Below are 18,617 nucleotides of genomic sequence, written 5' to 3'. Positions count from 1 at the left end.
ATAAAAATACATCAATATAGATCATATAAAGCAGCGTTACAACACAAACGTGCTGCAATGTCAAATTGTGCGATAACTTTTGCTATTTTCCTAATAGATTAGCTGCGAAATTGAGAGATATCTACCGATCAATATTGATCTTACGATGCTTTCAGAAACTTTTGTGTAATAACTTTATAATGCGTTGCTTGTTATATTACCTCAATAGTTTCCCTACATCCAATACTTTGCTCCAATCCATAAGCCTAAAAGCCTCAGAAACTGATCTTTTTTTGCGCACGACCGATGGCTTTACTGTATCGTAGTTCATAGACTTTGTTCCTTTTCAATGTATTTTGAGCTGCATGCTTTATGTTGCATTCGGCTTCTGGTTCGAATGCTGCACTGCAAACTACTTATTATTGCTTTCAAAAAGAAAAGTACTGCAGCGAATCATGCGTTTTAATAACGGATCATCAAAATATTTGTTGAGGGCTCTAGGTAAGAGAAGCAAGAATTAGACCGAGTAAAAAGTGCTACAGGGAACTGCTGTGGGCCAATCTCGTCTCATTGAAAAAGTTATTTGTTAAGACAATAAGTTCATGCTTCATTTTTTAGTTTTCGAGTAGGCTATAGCCGTTAGTTTTATCACAAAGAAGAGACAAAAATGCCCACGTCAGGGATTACATTTTCCTCTGGCAAATCATCATCGTCGTCTTTTCATATAGGATGTTAAGTAGTTTACAGGATACTATTTATAACACTTATATAATTAGAGTGGACACATATGTAAGAAGATCTGGACCCATTGGATATTAACATCCTTCGTAAAATGTTTTTTTTTGCTTCACATTAGTCCTTAGTTACTTTCAATGTTATAGTAAACTATTATTATTTTTACTTTGAAAATATTCTTTATTCTTACCGCATTGGCAGAAACTAATTTATGGAAAAATCTTTTTATTAGCAATGGGACCAGCTTTTCACTTACTTTTTTAGATTGGCCCCATTCTGCAAAGGTCCTTCTTGCGTCCCATTGAAATTATCGACCTTGGTACATATATCTTATTTTTTAAGGCCACAATTAATCGGAGTTCTCTGGTAAGTCTTGGTCCTGCTTTCCTTAACCTGGCAATGCTCCTTCCTCAATAGATTAAAATTCGAATTTAAACAAAATATCCTTTCTTGCTCGAATTAGGACGTTCCTGATTTTTCCCCTCTGGCTTATCTATACCGCTCCTCTGCAGATCCTCTTATTTCGCTCCTCACCACTCTTTCCTTCCAGGAGTCCTGCCCAGTCCTTCCGCAGCTCGCCATCGGCTGTAACTGGTGCCGCTCCACAGTGATCGCCTCTATCTACGATGGTATCCAGGGAGACATAAGCTACGCGGCGGCCCCGAGCCGACCGTCGCGCCCGGCGGCGGCCGCCCCCGCCCCCGCCCCCGCCCCGGCCGCCGGTCAGGAGGAGGAGTGTAACTCGACGGAGGTGTCGGTGCCGATGACGACCAGCCAGCGGCACGTCATCGGCTTCATCACCGAGTGGATCACCACCTACCGATACGTGTCAGGTATGACAGACAGATAGCAGAGACGAGTTTTGGAAGTTGGGGAAGGGCAGAGTGGTTCGGGACTGGGAGATTCGTCACTTTTGATCATCATCCCAGTCTGGAAACACAAATTTAGTGTCCCGGCCCGATATTTAGTGGGGGTATCGGTGGATATTTAGTGTCCGAGCAGAGAAGATCCTCAGTTTTGTCATTTCGCACAATTCAGATGGCTCTCCTCAGTCCTGAAGCTGACTCGATAGAAAATTCAGTTGATTAGACGTCCCTGCTGCATTGGCGCGACACATAAGAGTAGACGAACCAGACGTGTAGTGCGGTACTGCATAACTGCAGGCGTTCGATTTTAGTGCCATCTATCAGGTGAGAGTTTATGATCTGGTCCACAGGTGGCAGCAGTAGTTAGCGCCTGAATACATGCTGCACCGCACGACATCTACAGCTCGGCGACGGTTAGATGCTTGCTAATTATTGGTGGGCCAAATTACTTTAGGACTAAGCGGATGCAGCATAAGACACAGGGGGGGGGGGGGGGGGGGGTGGCTGAGGGCGAGGGAGTTTCAGGGGCCCGTGTACCTACTTAGTACCTACGCCCCCGCTGTGGGGGGCCCATCCTGCCCTGGCTGTGTTTCTATTTTGTATAGGAGCTAATCGCCCGGGCCTCACAGCGATCTCTCTCTCTCTCTTCCCATTCGCGTTATCAGAAAGGACCTGGCCTCAGGGGTCCAAAAAGTTTGCCGACTGTCTCCCTCCTAGAAACGTACAGGTCTAGTGTCTCCGTACAAAAATGTATCAATATACCTGACATACCTACATGTGACAATATACCTGTGACATATATTGACACATAGGATAGGAAAAGCGATTGCGATTGCTTGCAAGAAAAGCGAGAGGATGGGTTATAAATAGCCTCCCCCTAGTGGGGTGCGAGTTTAATAAACAAACAACTCTGGTCTTATAGAATAGATTTCAGAATAATCTAAACTTCTAAAACCTGTAAATGCTGTGGATCAGACTAGGCACTAAGCAGCAGAGTAATGGGCAAAGGCATAGACAAATAGACATTCTGGTCAGGCCATGGGACAGCATTCATCATGTCCCTAGTAACTTTCCAGTTGGATTCTTAAAAAAAATTGACAACATGCTTTATGATCTATTATTCTTGATGACTAGGAAATGCTTGATTGTATTCTTAAATCTCAATACAGAATAATATTGTTTTTGCCACATATCAGTGATGTTTCAGTACAAATTTACCTGAACATAGTCCATGCCATTCACTTCTGAGGAGCAGCCACATTTCAAATGTTTGATTTCTTATAAAACTATGCCTACATATGGGAACAGAGATGCTTGCACAATGAACCCTTTTGATTGCTCAATTTAGATGCAAGTGGCATATTCAGAACATTCCAATGAGGTGGCAAAATGTGTACAGCCTTTCAAGAGGCTACAGGTTCAAGACAAAGGGTCCATGGGGGCCTGTCTGTGAACCAGAAAAGGGGTCAGGTGCCCTGTTTTGGCTGATCCAATGAAAAGTGATGTGAAAAAAATCAGCTTAGTTGTAACTGTTGGATAATTTGGAGATCAGCTATGTGTCAATGACTAGAAAGCAGTAAGCACTCAAAAACAGCTTCTGAAAATCAATCTGCTGGCTTTTGAGGAGAAGAAGTTGCATTTTGCATAAGAAATGACAGTTAAAATTTGGGATAGGTAAGGTGTTATTTATATCATAGATTACATGATCATCATCATCATCATCATCATACTGTTTATTGGCACAAATTGGCATGAAACGCTTACTTTGGACTCGGAACTGAGTCACCTATTGGTACCCACCTACAGGCTACAAAAGTTTATTTGAAATAAAACTTGAAGTTAACAGGCTGACCAATGCATATAATTTGGTGCCACAGTATACCTAGCATTAGGAGACATTTAAAAACAAACTACCAACCCTCTCAGCCTTACGGAACAAAATAAAACAATACTGCAAACAGGTAGGTAACATCACAGTGCTCTCCTAAAACCAAACATGTGGCAATCAGCAGAGGTAAACTTGCAGTTAGCTGTTAAGAGTTTCGTCATATGCATTGAACGGATTGATGAAAAATTGTTTGCGCTTTATAAGTTTCATACCACAATTTGATTCACAGAACAAAAGATGCCTATAAAGTATTAATCGAAATTTTAATTTGTTCACAGGCACATGTAATACACATGCTTAGGTACAATAACACGGAACAAAAATGATAGACGAACGCATTTCGGCTAAATCACCGTCATCAGCGTCTAAAAGGAGAACAAGAGACGCTGATGACGGTGATTTAGCCGAAACGCGTTCGTCTATCATTTTTGTTCCATGTTATTATACTTGTCTCAACTGAAATACAATGCTTAGGTACCTTTTTACCCAGTCCAAGACTGCATTTTTCCTCTAGGTCCAGAGCCAGAATCCGTTATCAGCACAGATACCTTGCTTTCCATGTGGCCCTGTAGGTTCTATAGAGCCTTGGGTTCTTATATACAACTTCGACGCCGCAAACACCGCACTTCACCTTACTTCTGTACAAGGCCCTATCTTCTGTATAGATAGGGCATCTCAGAACATGGGAACTACTTGTAGAAATAAAGAAAAGGCCAAATCAAAATATTTAACCCACTGAACTCTATAATGATTTAACCACACCGCACGTAAGCAACATACGCCAGAACTGCGCCAGTTTGAGTTTGCGGCGTTCAGTTGGTTCTGACTTGGTGCAAAATATGACGTCATTATGGGACCATATGCTCAGTTTTCTTTTGATTTTCCTTTTAACTCTTGTTTTTCATTAATTTCTTATTGAAAAAAAGCTATTTGAATAAAATTTATGTAATTTCATCAGCATACTGAATGAAATGCAAAGATCCTTCATTCAATAGATGACGTAAATTATATCTGTGTCTCCGGGAGCGTCAAAAAATATGCATCGACGGACAGTGCCAGGAAGGGTCATACTCCTATTCGATCGTTAGGGAATCAGCCCTTATTGATTGATTAGCCCTTCCACCTCTGGGTCGGTCGCTTCCACCTCTGGCTGTCTCCGGGGACAGCTGAGAGCCAGTGTTTCTCGATAGTTTCTCACGATTTCTCATTGCCAATGATGAAATGATAAAGAAATGCAATGAATACTAAAAAAACTAGCAGATTTGAGAAACCCGGGAAATGTTCATGCATAGTCGAAAGCCTGGAAGTGTCTCTTTCTCATCAGTCCTCGACACCAATTCTGTCTCCAACCGGTGTTGGAAGGGTGGAAGGTTTTTGGACCCCTGCCTGGCCTACTCTGGCTGGTTGATTTTTACGATGCGCCGATAGCCGATAGCCTAACGAACATTTCTTTTCAATGTTATGTTTCCACACCTGCAGACAGTTTATGTTGGCAAGCAGTCATTTCAAATTACCCTTACTTGAGTGAAGTTGGGACAAAATGTTACGATAAGCATGCCATGATTCGATGAATACAAGTGGTGTGATACAACGTAAAATATGGTAAGCATGCGCTCTGCAGTCGTCAATGGGTTTAGCATACCAAAATATGGTGCCGATAACTTCAGCTATCGATAGTATAACGAGCAATCGATGCCGGCAACGAGCATCAACAGTGCGACTAGAGGTATTGATATTGTCAGCAGTTATTGATGTCGGCCCATCAGGTCCTGACGCTATCTGCGGTCATTGTCCGTCTATTCAGCGGGCCGGCGCGGCCTTCGGAGGCCGATTCTCGGTCGGAGAGGTCGATCCAGCATCGATCCTCCTTCGGCACCGTCGTCATCGACCTCAGGCCACTCCGCGCGCTCCTACCTGGCGGCCGCTGTCTGCGACTGTCTCCTCAGCGGGACAGCTCTGTCTGGGACCGTCTGCCCACCTGGGACTGTCTAAGGTCACTGTCTGCGGCTATCTGCCCACCTGACATTTTGTCTACTATCTGCCGTCTGAGACTGCATTGTATCTGTTTATGATATGGTTCGTCCTATCTGCCGACCACTTTCTGCATCCTTTTCATCCAGCCGGAACTAAAAAAGGGTTTTCAGTCTTCGCTTTGAGAGTCCGGAGTTATTGTATTCCAGGAGAACCAAAGTAACCCACCCAGAAACGCTGAATGGCAGCTGTGCATTGTGCGCCGTGGATGCATGCGTGCAGGCCACACATACCTACTGCATGTCCCTTCAACACGGCACTATTTAGCCCAGGGTATGAGGACTTTGGATAATGGATATAGGGGGAGCGAGCTGCAGTACATGACAGTCATTAGCGGTTCGCGGAAACTGACGCCCTCGACGTGCAGTCCATGCCAGAGGTCACCCACCGAGTTCAAACTGCCGTCAGCTGCTTGGCTTCCAAGCCGTATAGCTGCTCAGCTGCTGAACATTCCATCTCCTTGGTATTCTAGCATGACCGGCTGTTTAGCAATGCAGCTGGGTCATGTGTCCCAGTGCAGCCGGGCTGGTCCGCTGGATCCTGTCTTGTCCAGCAGCTGGGCGGGTCCGCTGGGTCCTGTCGTGTCCAGCAGCTGGGCGGGTCCGCTGGGTCCTATGGTGTCCAGCAGCTGGGCTGGGTCCGCTGAGTCCTGTCGTGTCCAGCAGCTGGGCGGGTCCGCTGGGTCCTGTCGTGTCCAGCAGCTGGGCTGGGTCCGCTGAGTCCTGTCATGTCCAGCAGCTGGGCTGGCCCGCTGGGTCCTGTCGTGTCCAGCAGCTGGGCTGGCCCGCTGAGTCCTGTCGTGTCCAGCAGCTGGGCTGAGTCCTGTCGTGTCCAGCAGCTGAGCTATTCGGACCAGCCGCGGCCCGGACCGTGTCGCACCATGTCGCGCTCCGCAGACGGTGTCAAACGGGCGGCCATTAGCGGTGGTCGAACTGGCGCCTTTGTGTGCGTCTCTGTCCGGCCCCGCTCGCCGCCATTCAGCGCCGCACACAGCGCCCGACGCCCGCCGGTCAGCTGTTGCACGTGACGTCATCGGCGGCGATAATGGCGGCCCGCGGCGTTCGCGGCGCGCCGGAAATGTCCATTGATCAGTAATGGTGGTCCACTCTGAATGTAGCCGTGGCAGGACCGCCTGGCGTGTCCAAACAGCTCATGATGGCGCCGAACTAAAAACGTAGAACGTCACCGGTGTGAAAAGCATTGCGTGATGTACTTTATGTGAAGTAACACAGAAGAATAGGTACTTGTATTTTGGTTAGACGCGACGAACAATTTTTTCGATATATATCGATGCTAAACTTACCTATATCGACCGTTTCGGTATTTCATTCATTTTTACGCGTTCTGCGTCAATGAATCCTTTCTGTTGCCGTATAGATAGGCTGGGGGGATCCAGAGCGTCGTAAGTCGTAAGCCTTGTTATTGTTGATATCATTTTGGTCTCGTCTCCTAACGCTTCCAAATTGGCGTAACCAATAATGGAACACCATACGTATGTAAATAACTGGGATTCCTCATTTGCGGACTGCGGTATATCCTCATCATGCGGTATGTTCTCATTAGTATCATCTAAACTAAATGTATTTTCAAATAAGTTTATTCTAAGCCTACGATTTTATCTATTTTCGTGGGGCCGCTCCGGTGGTACAGCTCACTTTGCCGATTGATAACCCACAGGGGAGAGTAGTTTTGGTGCACCATTTTTCCATTGACCTGTCCCGGTGGATTTACTTTATGGGTGGAGCATAATTGACGTCGGCCCACAAGCCGTCGTTGTGCCACCAGCGGCCGTCCCATGGCCACGCCTTATGGCGCACTGCACGCATATACCGGACGGCCAAACGTCGGTCCCACATGCGTCACACGGCTCCGAACAGATTGGATAGAAATTAGGGCGTGTCGCGGCGTGTGCCGGCTATGTGCCGGGACTGGGTCGGCGGCTTTACACTAGCGGCGCTATCGACTGACCGGCTCGCCCGCCAGCCGTGTTGCGTGTCTGTGCGTCGCTTTGACCGCAGCGAACCGAGTGGGCCACTTTGCGGCTCGCCTGTGGACGCCCAGCTGCTGGTGTTGCTTCACATCGCGGTCGGTTTACTCGTAACGGAAGCCCCCAGGGTGCTGCCTGGTTTGAAATGTCGTGTCCCCACGAGGCACAGGAAGGTATTAACCTTAGTTCGGGTGCTGACAACCACGGTATACCTGCACTCAAGACAGGGTTAACAGTGTTGCCCTTTCACCAGGCCGATAGCTCGTTATGTCACGAAACAGCTGTAGTAACAATTTGTATAGTGGTGAAACGTGTGCCGAATTCATTGAAATTTGCCTAGCCAACCTGCGCCATTTTGTATGACAATATTTGTGGGAAGGGATTACGTAATGTAATCAATTCAATCGCTGCTCCTTTTTGTGACATCAAATTGTACCATGTATGTGAAGGACAATGCTAGAATTCCTTGAACAGTGCTTAGTTATGCATTCTCTCTTCAATCGGTCTTTTTACGTTTATTCTCTCTGCAATCGGTCTTTTAACGCAACACTAAGATATCTCGCTATTTGATGAGATGACCTTGACCGCACCACTCTAATAACACATTTCGAGTCTTCGACTCAATAGCACCAGGACACTGTGTAATGTGTATCAACATAGCATGTCATCAGAACACGACAACACCAGGACACGTTTGGACAAAGACAAGTTTCCAACTGACACGCCTGACACCAGGACACGTCAAGACAATGATACAAGGACTCAACTGACACGCCTGACATCAGGACACAATGCCACACCTGACACCGGGACACAATGACGCACCTGACACCGGGACACAATGACGCACCTGACCCAGGTGTGCCGGGCCGGCCGCTGCCGTGTCCCCCGGTCCGGCCGGGCCCCGGACGGTGTGCAAACACCCTCTGACCGGCCCAGCCCGGTCGTTCGATATCGGCTGCCGGTCCGGGCAGGACCCGACTGCTCGTCACATAATGGAGCGTCCACCGGCCGCGCTGACCGACCCGAAACGCGTCACCGGCCGTGACCGTAGTCAGAAGGTGAAGCCCGGCCGGCGACACGGCCGGCTGAATGGAGGCATTCAGCCGATGTGCCACTCAAGTAGCAGGCGCAGGCCATGCATTGAATGTATGAGATTAGACACGGACGTCGGGGCGGTTCTAAGGAATTATGAATACAGAAGTTGATGGCCTGGCTAGGCGTGATAATCACTATCGTTTCGGAAGTCAAAATCGTCATCATATCTTGCTCGAATGTCGTATTGAGTTGAGTATTATGTAACTTTCCGGTATTAACGTTAACGTGTTTCAGTACTCTGCGAACAAGGACGCAAATGTGGCAAGGGCGTCATAACAACCATCAAATAAGCGCGATACTATAACCTTACCATATCTTGAGCCATTTTATATTTTGATGAGACAGCCACATGCATATTGCATATGTACCTACTACCTACTGATAAGCATCAATAACCCAAAACATTGCTGATAGGGACAGAGGCGTACAGTTCATGTAAAAAGACCTTGGTATATGTGGCATCAGTTTTTTTTTTTGTATGGGCCAGGACAACCGGTTGCTGCAAATTGCGTGTCGTTGTCCAGCCGTGGGCAGACCTGTCTGATTGAGCGGCGTCTCCTAGAACCATACGGAAATCGAGCTGTGCATAATCGAGTGGATGCCGATGCCGCTCGTTTCCGACGATCGCGCGCCGGTCACCGATCGGCAGCCAGCCTCATGTCCCCAGGTCACCGATCGGCCGCCAGACTCATGTCCCCGGGCGGGGTCGACGGTATGCGAGGAGGCCATCTTGTCGACCGGCCGTTTACTGTTTCCTCGTGAGGGTCTGGTGGTTGCGTTCGCTGTAAGTGAATGTCATTTCAGTTACCGTATATCTTAGATCTGGTAAAATTACACTGATAAAAATGCGCACCTTCCCAATATTTCAGACATTTTATCGTTAGTCTTTCATTTTTGCGCGTCATAATTCCACGCGGAGGGAACTTTGGACGTTGTTAGCTACGCTTATTTCGTCATCTCTAATAGCTATTGCCTCAGTGCCCAAGTGGTCCAGTTACCAGTCCAGCCGGAAGTTTATCGCGCCGTTGGAGGTGACCGAGCTCTGTCGTCAATGTGTTTTCAGCAGCGAACACTGGTGGTCGATGGGCTATCGATCACACGCAGTCGTCGGTTCGTGCGTTTGTGTGTGGATGTGTGTGTGTGTGTGTGTGGGTGGGTGGCTGGCTGGCTGGTTGATTTGTGGTGCCGTGACGGAAAATAAGCAAAAGTGGATAACTTTTCCAACTTCCGTGTGTGAGCTGCAGGCAAGCCCAAGTTTGGTAGCTAAAATGCACAAAAACAAATTCAAAAATATGAAGTGATTGTTTTCATACCAATACAGATACCGCTCCAACAAAAGAAATACATCCGTCATAGCGCACCCAATATCATGGATTACATATCATACGCCTATATCATTGCAACGCGGGTGTAAGTTTTGAAGAAGAGGAAACGATTTAATTTGTTTTGTTGCCAGAGCTAAGCAGCTTGCCCTAAGCCGTCTCTAGTGACACGAGGTTTGCGTTTTGGACGGTGTGTACCGGGTGGCGTGCCACGAGAAGTGGCGTGGCCTCAGTCGTCACACTGGAGGTCGCACGGGTCCGTGACACGGTGGTCACGGCGGCCTACCGCGTCACGTCACCTTCTGGCCCTCTGAATGTCACCCTCTGTGACGTCAGAGATGCTGGCCCGCTCGACAACACGGTTTATTAACGTCCATGAACAAATATGGCACAGAATGGGGCATCAAATTGCAAGTCGCTGTATCAGTCTCTGCAGGTTTATAGCGTGACCTGGTAAAGCGCTGCGATCGTTACTAAGATTTCATTGATTCATGCCATTATAGCTGGCTGAAAACGAGCGCTGCAAAATCTATGACTTCTTGCCGTAAAGTCTGCATCGTGGATAGGGGAAATGCACGACCACTTTAATGTCTTGCTTTCGGAGTGCATGTCGATGATAATAACATTCACATCCGAGTGTAATTCTCGTTTGCCTCTAGCCTTTTCTCACACGCAAAACGAGACACTAGTCGAGGCAAGATCGGCGGTCATGAGAGTTGATAATGGGACCGTATTAGAGCCGGCGATAATCACGGAACATTAGTGTCGGGGCAGACTGCGGCAGGGCAGACTGCGGCGACCCCTAGGAAGAACAACTAGGGAGAACAACATTCGACAGATGGCAGCACTAGACGAGATAATCAGACAATACTTTAATATTAATGGGAAAGAAATCATGCCAATGTTTGCCCTCACCAAGCATGTTACCACGACAATGGAAGAATGTAGCGTAGTACCCCTCCCCGGGCCCGCCGCGGGCGGCAGCGGCGGCCGGAGCCGGTCCGACCTTTGGCCGGCCGGGTCAGGTAACCGGGACGGCCGCGCCGTGGCGCCGCGCCCGGGCCGGCCGGGAGACGGAGTCGGGTGCCCGCCGGCGAGCCGTCGGCAAGGGCGCGGGGCACATTAGTCGAGTTGAATGTTCACTGTTCAGTCTTGAGTGCGAGTGATGGATGTGTGAATCGATATGTGAGCAGCAAAATCCAACAAGAAAACAAATCCGTGAAAGAAAGGAAACGCTGGCAAACATCACCACCATAGTCTTCCTACGCCGAACGAGTTCCACACCAACGTGCATCAGCGAGAGTAAAACTAGGATCCTACTGTGGTCGCGATGGCCCCTCGCCAGCGCACAAAACTGCAGGTATGTTACTGGACATTCCCTGCTACCTAACTAGGTCTGTCGACGGCTTTCACCGCGTGCATGGGGAGATTACCCCCCCCCCCGGCGCCGGGCGCCATTTTGTCTCGCCCGTTCCTCGCCGCGTCCCATAACACGCCGGTGGTGATTGCCACTTGCACCTTACTCACTCACGTGATCGCTAACGGCGATTCAATATAGCATACATGATAAGAGTTTGCCCCCATCGCGCCCCCCCCCCCCTAGCCGAGGCCGGGCGCCGTGCGCCACATTACTGACCATAACGAGCCCCACACTGACTGCAATCAGGTGTCTCACCACCTGCAATGTGCCTGGGGAGCAGCTCACCCCGGTGTGATTTGCTCAGTGTATGAACCTGTGACTTTCTGTACATTTATCTTGTGCCCGGCCAACCAGGATGACCTCCTCTTCCGTACCTACAATGGTTCTTTCCACCAATGTCATTGCTTGCCTGGCCCCAGTCATTGACGTTTCTTAGCCTGCCATGCATTTTTAGCCCTATATACTCTTTGCTTGCCTGGCATCAGTATTGATGTCCATGGCCTACGCCCAATGCCCTGTCGCCCTGACGCCATCTTGGCGGGTCCGACCAGCCATAGCGTGATCGTGACGTCAGCTCTACGTGGCACTTCCAACGCTGGTAGCGCCGCGGGCGGCGGCAGCAACAATAGCTACTGATGGTCACGTGGTTGCCGGCGGCGCAGGCGCGGGCGTGTGACACTTGACCGTCCTCCGCACCGGGGGCGGCCGGGTGACTCATCCGGCGTGACGTCAGCTGCCCTTGAAAAGGCCATGACGGGCCTGTGGCCGGCGGTCGGACTGCCGTTGATCGGGGTGTTGCCTTTCACCGGTCTGCAGCGGACCGACTGGGGGTCAGGTCACTGCTGGCAATGTGCCACACTGTGGATGCACGTATGCCTGCTGCTATGCTGCATTGCCGCCATGAGCCTGTCCACCGACCGTATACCTACACGGAACGCGCACCTACCTGACACCAGTTGGCAGCGCCAGACTGTGACGCAAAGATGCATTTCCGACCCGGCGCCAAGGCTGAGAAATAATAAGGGGTCGGCAGACACCCCCTCCGGCGGCGCCTGTTTGCAGTAGTGGCCCTGTCCCATCCCCTCACCTGTCCACTTAGACTCCCCTACAGACATCAAGGGCTGTTTGTGATAGCTGCATCTACACACATGCACGGCTGTCCGCGATAGCCCCACCTACAAACAGGCACGGCTGTCCGCGATAGCCTCACCTACAAAAAGGCACGGCTGTCCGCGATAGCCTCACATGCTGACATGACATGCACGGCTGTCCGCGATAGTCTCACCTGCAGACGTGCGTGGCTGTCCGCGATAGCCTCACCTGCAGACATGGACGGCTGTCCGCGATAGCCTCACCTGCAGACATGGACGGCTGTCCGCGATGGCCCCACATTGTCACACGTCAGGCTGTCCGCGATAGCCTCACCTGCAGACATGCACGGCTGTCCGCGATAGCCTCACATACCGACATGCACGGCTGTCCGCGATAGTCTCACCTGCAGACGTGCACGGCTGTCCGCGATAGCCTCACCTGCAGCCATGCACGGCTGTCCGCGATAGCCTCACATACCGACGATAGTCTCACCTGCAGACGTGCGCGGCTGTCCGCGATAGCCTCACCTGCAGACATGGACGGCTGTCCACAATAGCCTCACATGCCGACATCCACAGCTGTCCGCGATAGTCTCACCTACAGACGTGCGTGGCTGTTCGCGATAGCCTCACCTGCAGACATGGACGGCTGTCCGCGACGGCCCCACATTGTCACACGTCAGGCTGTCCGCGATAGCCTCACCTACAAAAAGGCACGGCTGTCCGCGATGGCCCCACATTGTAACGTCAGGCTGTCCGCGATAGCCTCACCTACGAGAAGGCGCGGCTGTCCGCGATAGCCTCACCTGCAGGCATGCACGGCTGTCCGCGATGGCCTCACCTGAAGACATGGACGGCTGTCCGCGATGGCCCCACATTGTAACCCGTCAGGCTGCCCGCGATAGCCTCACCTACAACAAGGCACGGCTGTCCGCGATAGCCTCACCTGCAGACATGCACGGCTGTCCGCGATAGCCTCACCTGCAGACATGGACGGCTGTCCGCGTTGGCCCCACATTGTGACACGTCAGGCTGTCGGCGATAGCCTCACCTAAAAAAGGCACGGTTGTCCGCGATAGCCTCACCTGCAGACATGGCCGGCTGTCCGCGATGGCCGCACATTGTAACACGTCAGGCTGTCCGCGATAGCCCTACCTACATACATGCAAGGCTGTCCGAGACCTCACCTCCAGACATGCACGGCTGTCCGCGATAGCGGGGATAAGAAAGGCACGGCTGTCCGCGATAGCCTCACCTGCACACATCCACAGCTATCCGCGATAGTCTCACCTGCAGACGTGCACGGCTGTCCGCGATAGCCTCACCTACAAAAGGCACGGCTGTCCGCGATAGCCTCACATGCCGACATGCACGGCTGTCCGCGATAGTCTCACCTGCAGACATGCTCGGCTGTCCGCGATAGCCTCACCTGCAGACATGGACGGCTGTCCGCGATAACCCCACATTGTAACACGTCAGGCTGTCCGCGATAGCCTCACATGCCGCCATGCACGGCTGTCCGCGATAGTCTCACCTGCAGACGTGCGTGGCTGTCCGCGATAGCCTCACCTGCAGACATGGACGGCTGTCCACGATGGCCCCACACTGTAACACGTCAGGCTGTCCGCGATAGCCTCACCTACAAAAAGGCACGGCTGTCCGCGATAGCCTCACCTACAAAAAGGCACGGCTGTCCGCGATAGCCTCACCTACAGTCCAAACAGCCATGGCGTCACCCTCAACGCACCACGTGCCGCGGGCTGGGTCGTCACCATTCAAGCGGCCTGCAACATTCCTTTTGGCGGTCCTTTGGCGTCTTTCAGCTACGCAAGAAAGAAGGAATCGGCAGACGCAGACACCTGGGCGAGCGAGGAGGGGAAGTCGAGACCGTGTTTCCGCCAAAAGAGAAAACAACCAAGGTAGGTGGTAGGTAACTACACCTGCGCTATCTACATCAGCTGCCCCGCATGACACTAATGGGACCGTATTAGAGCCGGCGATAATCACGGAACATTAGTGTCGGGGCAGACTGCGGCAGGGCAGACTGCGGCGACCCCTAGGAAGAACAACTAGGGAGAACAACATTCGACAGATGGCAGCACTAGACGAGATAATCAGACAATACTTTAATATTAATGGGAAAGAAATCATGCCAATGTTTGCCCTCACCAAGCATGTTACCACGACAATGGAAGAATGTAGCGTAGTACCCCTCCCCGGGCCCGCCGCGGGCGGCAGCGGCGGCCGGAGCCGGTCCGACCTTTGGCCGGCCGGGTCAGGTAACCGGGACGGCCGCGCCGTGGCGCCGCGCCCGGGCCGGCCGGGAGACGGAGTCGGGTGCCCGCCGGCGAGCCGTCGGCAAGGGCGCGGGGCACATTAGTCGAGTTGAATGTTCACTGTTCAGTCTTGAGTGCGAGTGATGGATGTGTGAATCGATATGTGAGCAGCAAAATCCAACAAGAAAACAAATCCGTGAAAGAAAGGAAACGCTGGCAAACATCACCACCATAGTCTTCCTACGCCGAACGAGTTCCACACCAACGTGCATCAGCGAGAGTAAAACTAGGATCCTAACAGACCCACCCACCGCCCCACCGTCACCCCATTCCTTCCCAAGTCTCCTTCCCCTCCGCTCGGGGCGTCTTTCAGCTACGCAAGAAAGAAGGAATCGGCAGACGCAGACACCTGGGCGAGCGAGGAGGGGAAGTCGAGACCGTGTTTCCGCCAAAAGAGAAAACAACCAAGGTAGGTGGTAGGTAACTACACCTGCGCTATCTACATCAGCTGCCCCGCATGACACTAATGGGTAAAAAGTTGAAGAGCTATATGGCAGGATTTGTGTCATTTATAATGGGGAAAGGAGGGTCTGAGTGGGACTGGTGAGACTCTAGTTCGATCAGATGCTACGGGGTAATATTTGCCGAACGGAAATGTCGCCGGTGCTGTAACTAATTCAGCACTAACAGGTGAGCCCCGCATCGTGACCGTATGTGTACCGGGCACGGCTGTCGAGGCAGTGCACGGGGCTGTATGTCGAGGGTAACACCGCCTGTTACATGCAGTGTGGTAGATTTGGGAGCGTCAGTACACAGTCGTGACCACCTGTCGTCCGTGGGTTATACTAGGTTATATCTCACATAGGTACGACTATACATATATGCCGTACCTCGTGGCAAATCCTCGTCTCAAGTGAAGGCTGTGCTGTGTTGCAGCATACAACTACCTATATATCGATTCGTCTGACGAGGAGCGCCGAAGCGCGCTATAATTTTTTCATTACAAATAAAAGGCTGGCCCAGGGGCGATCGTTTTACATAACTCCTTACCTTGCTTCGTCTTTCAATGAGGCTTACCTACTTATATAAGCGTACGGTTTTTGTGCATACACCAGCTGTCTGCAAGGTAGCCTGCGCCGCAATACACATCACCTGCAAGATATACTGCACCGGTCCGTAGTACACATCTGCTTATACGGAGTCTCCGTTTCTGAAATGCGCGCATTGTATACTGTGTGGAATTCGCCCATCAGCAGCTATTCACAATGTAGACCGCGCCGCAGTATGTATGTACTTACGCGGTATCGCCTCCCCAAAATGTGTAGTGTTTCGTCATACCTTTGATGGTGTCCTTTATCACCTGGCTCCTGGCCTTGACACGGCGGGCCGGCCCACGCGCAGTCAATAACGGCCCGGCTCCTCTGTGTGGCTATTGGAGTTGGTCTGTTTGGCCTTTGCTGAAACAGCTAATCGATCAGTATTAGCACATTCAACACTAACTAGTATTTATAACTGCAAGGTTTCCCGCTTCATTTGAGGCAGAATATGAATAAAATGGCATTATTTAATGGTATGTATAGGAACAAACACAATTTATTCAGCATGCTTCAATTGGGAAATCCTACCAGAAATTCCGCCAGCCATGTAACAATGTAACATTTACAGACCACACTGAAGCGTGACGTCATCAGTGGTTAAAAAGAAAACCCAAACGCACGTAGCAAGCCGCCACACCATTTGCGGAACGCCGACGAGCATGTCCTTGTGTGTACAGTTGTTTGAGAGTCTGCTATATGTCGCGCGTCAGGTACTCGAAAGTCACAGTATTCAGGTCCTCATCAACATCCATTAGCTGTTCATTTGAGACGATCCTAGTGACGTAAGTCTTGAGAAAACTATAAACTGAATAATTATTATTTAGGTCAAAAATATGAAAGTGGCACAAAAACATCGCTGAAAGTTTGTGGTCAGGACATATCGTCAGCATTATCATCTTGTCCCCATCGAAGATTTACGCAGAAAATCGGTGTTCAGCGAGCGGAATCACAGCCCTGACTTGTATACCAGTTGATGCGACTGCTGCTATAGAGGTCTGCGCGTACCCTGTTGGCTCCATCAAACATCTCACTCTGGAAGGTTGGAAACAGCAAGCACCGTGCCGTGGTAATGACTACGCCTCACCATCATGTCGTAACTTTCGGAGAACACGTGTCTCTGACGTCAGTGGGGTTGGTACCGCCTGTGTAACCTTCTGTGTTTAGATCGTTACCAATAACACTGGCGCCACTCAAAGGCAGTCGACTTGAAGCCTCTCCATCCCTCTCTTTCTTTTTTTCTCTCTCTCTCTTTCTCTGTCTCTCTCTCTCTCTCTCTCTCTCTCTCTCTCTCTCTCTCTCTCTCTCTCTCTCTCTCTCTCTCTCTCTCTCTCTCTCTCTCTCTCTCTCTCTCTCTCTCCGTCTCCATGTGCCTGAACTGCCCAATGTCCTGTGTTTCAGACAACAAGGAGAAGTTTATCCTGTACCTGACTCTGAGCGTCACCGGCGGCCTGCTGCTCTGCCTCCTGACAGTCATACTGCGACTTTACTGCCAGCGACGGCGAGCGAGACACGACGCCAAGGCCGTCTACCTGGACCGACCCACCGTGCTCGGCTTCGGCGACCAACTCAGTGAGTTGGACTCGGAGCTGGATCCGGGCCAGGGTCCGGGTCCGGGCCCGGGTCCGACCATCCTCAGCAGCGGCCGCCTCTCGCCGCCGTACACCGGACAGATGAGCTTCGGCAGCCGGCAGCCCGCCGAGCAGCCGAGCTACGCCAGCTCCGGACGTGGCACGCTGCGCCACCACCACGACGACACGAACCCGCGCAGCCTGGCGCACGACCTGCCAAATGTCTACTATTACAGCTAGTGACACCTGGTGGGGGTCACAGTAGATAGAGCTTACGGTCATGTCCGCCAGAGCTGGCGCCAGGACCGCTGTCTGAGAGCGATTGGAATGAATGTGTGACTGTTGGGCGTTGATGGAAAATGTCTACTGTTGAATGGTGATTGTTGTTACTCCGCTGTGCCCTCGGGAGTATTTCGGTGTAACGTGATGTCACAGAAGCGCACTGTAACGTCACATTTAACATGACCTCCCAGTTCGCGTATCGTCGCTGTGGGGCGGTGGCTCATATCAGACTGGTGGGTCATCTGGGACTTGCCCACCTGGTCCAAACTCTTGCCGTTCGTTCTGGGAGCGCCCGACTCGAGTGTGGTCGAGTCGATACGATGGACCGCGGTGACTCACGTCTCGGCACCTGACCTCGCTGTCGCCCGGAGCGGTCGGTCGGCGGCCGAGAGACCGTCAAGTGCCTGAGCGCCGGCGACCGTCTTTGTCGAGTAGTCTAGTCGGGGCGACAGGGTCCGTGTCCCCGCGCCGCGCGGCTCATTGTCCGATTGCTGCCGGGCCGCCGAGGTCGCGCCTGGCAATATCCGCCGGCATTCTGTACATAACTCATTGTCCTCATCTGCGCAGGGGGAGCGGGAGGGTGGGGCCACTGGCCGCGAGCCAGCGCTATCTAGTCCGACACCAATGGTGTGTGAGAGGGTCGGGAGGCGGGGGAGACGGTGATGAGGCCCCCAGCGACCCCGACCCCACCGGTGGGCGGCTGCGTCCTCCTAGTCGCTGGGTGCTCGTGGTCGGGCAGCGGCACCGTACGTACAACTGCTGAGGGACGCATTGAGTGAACGTCTCTGTCACAGCTGCCGCCACCGCCGAGTCTAAGTTATTGTGCTTTGTCTGTGTTCACGCATGTCACAAATATATGACTTGTCTATGTGCAGCTTACTTTGCCACCTCCACATCTGTTTAAAATTTAAAATCAAATGGTATATGAAAACGATGAGCTATGCAAATTGCGGCGATAGAACAGCTCCATTTAGATA

At 51.3% G+C, this 18,617-nt stretch overlaps 1 protein-coding gene across 8 annotated transcripts in view; it reads left to right on the top strand.

Moving 5' to 3' along the window:
• LOC122389845 (protein eva-1 homolog C-like) overlaps positions 1 to 18,511 on the top strand; it is an 89,573-nt gene extending 71,062 nt beyond the window's left edge. For 4 of the 8 annotated variants that reach the window (XM_043382283.1, XM_043382281.1, XM_043382280.1 and 1 more), the window contains exons 7-8: positions 1,323 to 1,547; positions 17,189 to 18,511. In XM_043382283.1, the coding sequence (XP_043238218.1) occupies positions 1,323 to 1,547; positions 17,189 to 17,598 (635 nt within the window). In that variant the 3' untranslated portion in view covers positions 17,599 to 18,511. The remainder of the gene's footprint in view (positions 1 to 1,322; positions 1,548 to 17,188) is intronic. The other 4 variants (XM_043382287.1, XM_043382285.1, XM_043382284.1 and 1 more) reach the window with 1 other exon arrangement.
• Positions 18,512 to 18,617: the final 106 nt, after the last annotated feature.

The sequence above is a fragment of the Amphibalanus amphitrite genome, unplaced genomic scaffold (assembly GCF_019059575.1).
Source record: "Amphibalanus amphitrite isolate SeventyFive unplaced genomic scaffold, NRLGWU_Aamphi_draft 000374F_arrow, whole genome shotgun sequence".
Taxonomy (NCBI): Eukaryota; Metazoa; Arthropoda; class Thecostraca; order Balanomorpha; family Balanidae; genus Amphibalanus; species Amphibalanus amphitrite.
This window is presented reverse-complemented; position numbering and strand designations above follow the sequence as displayed.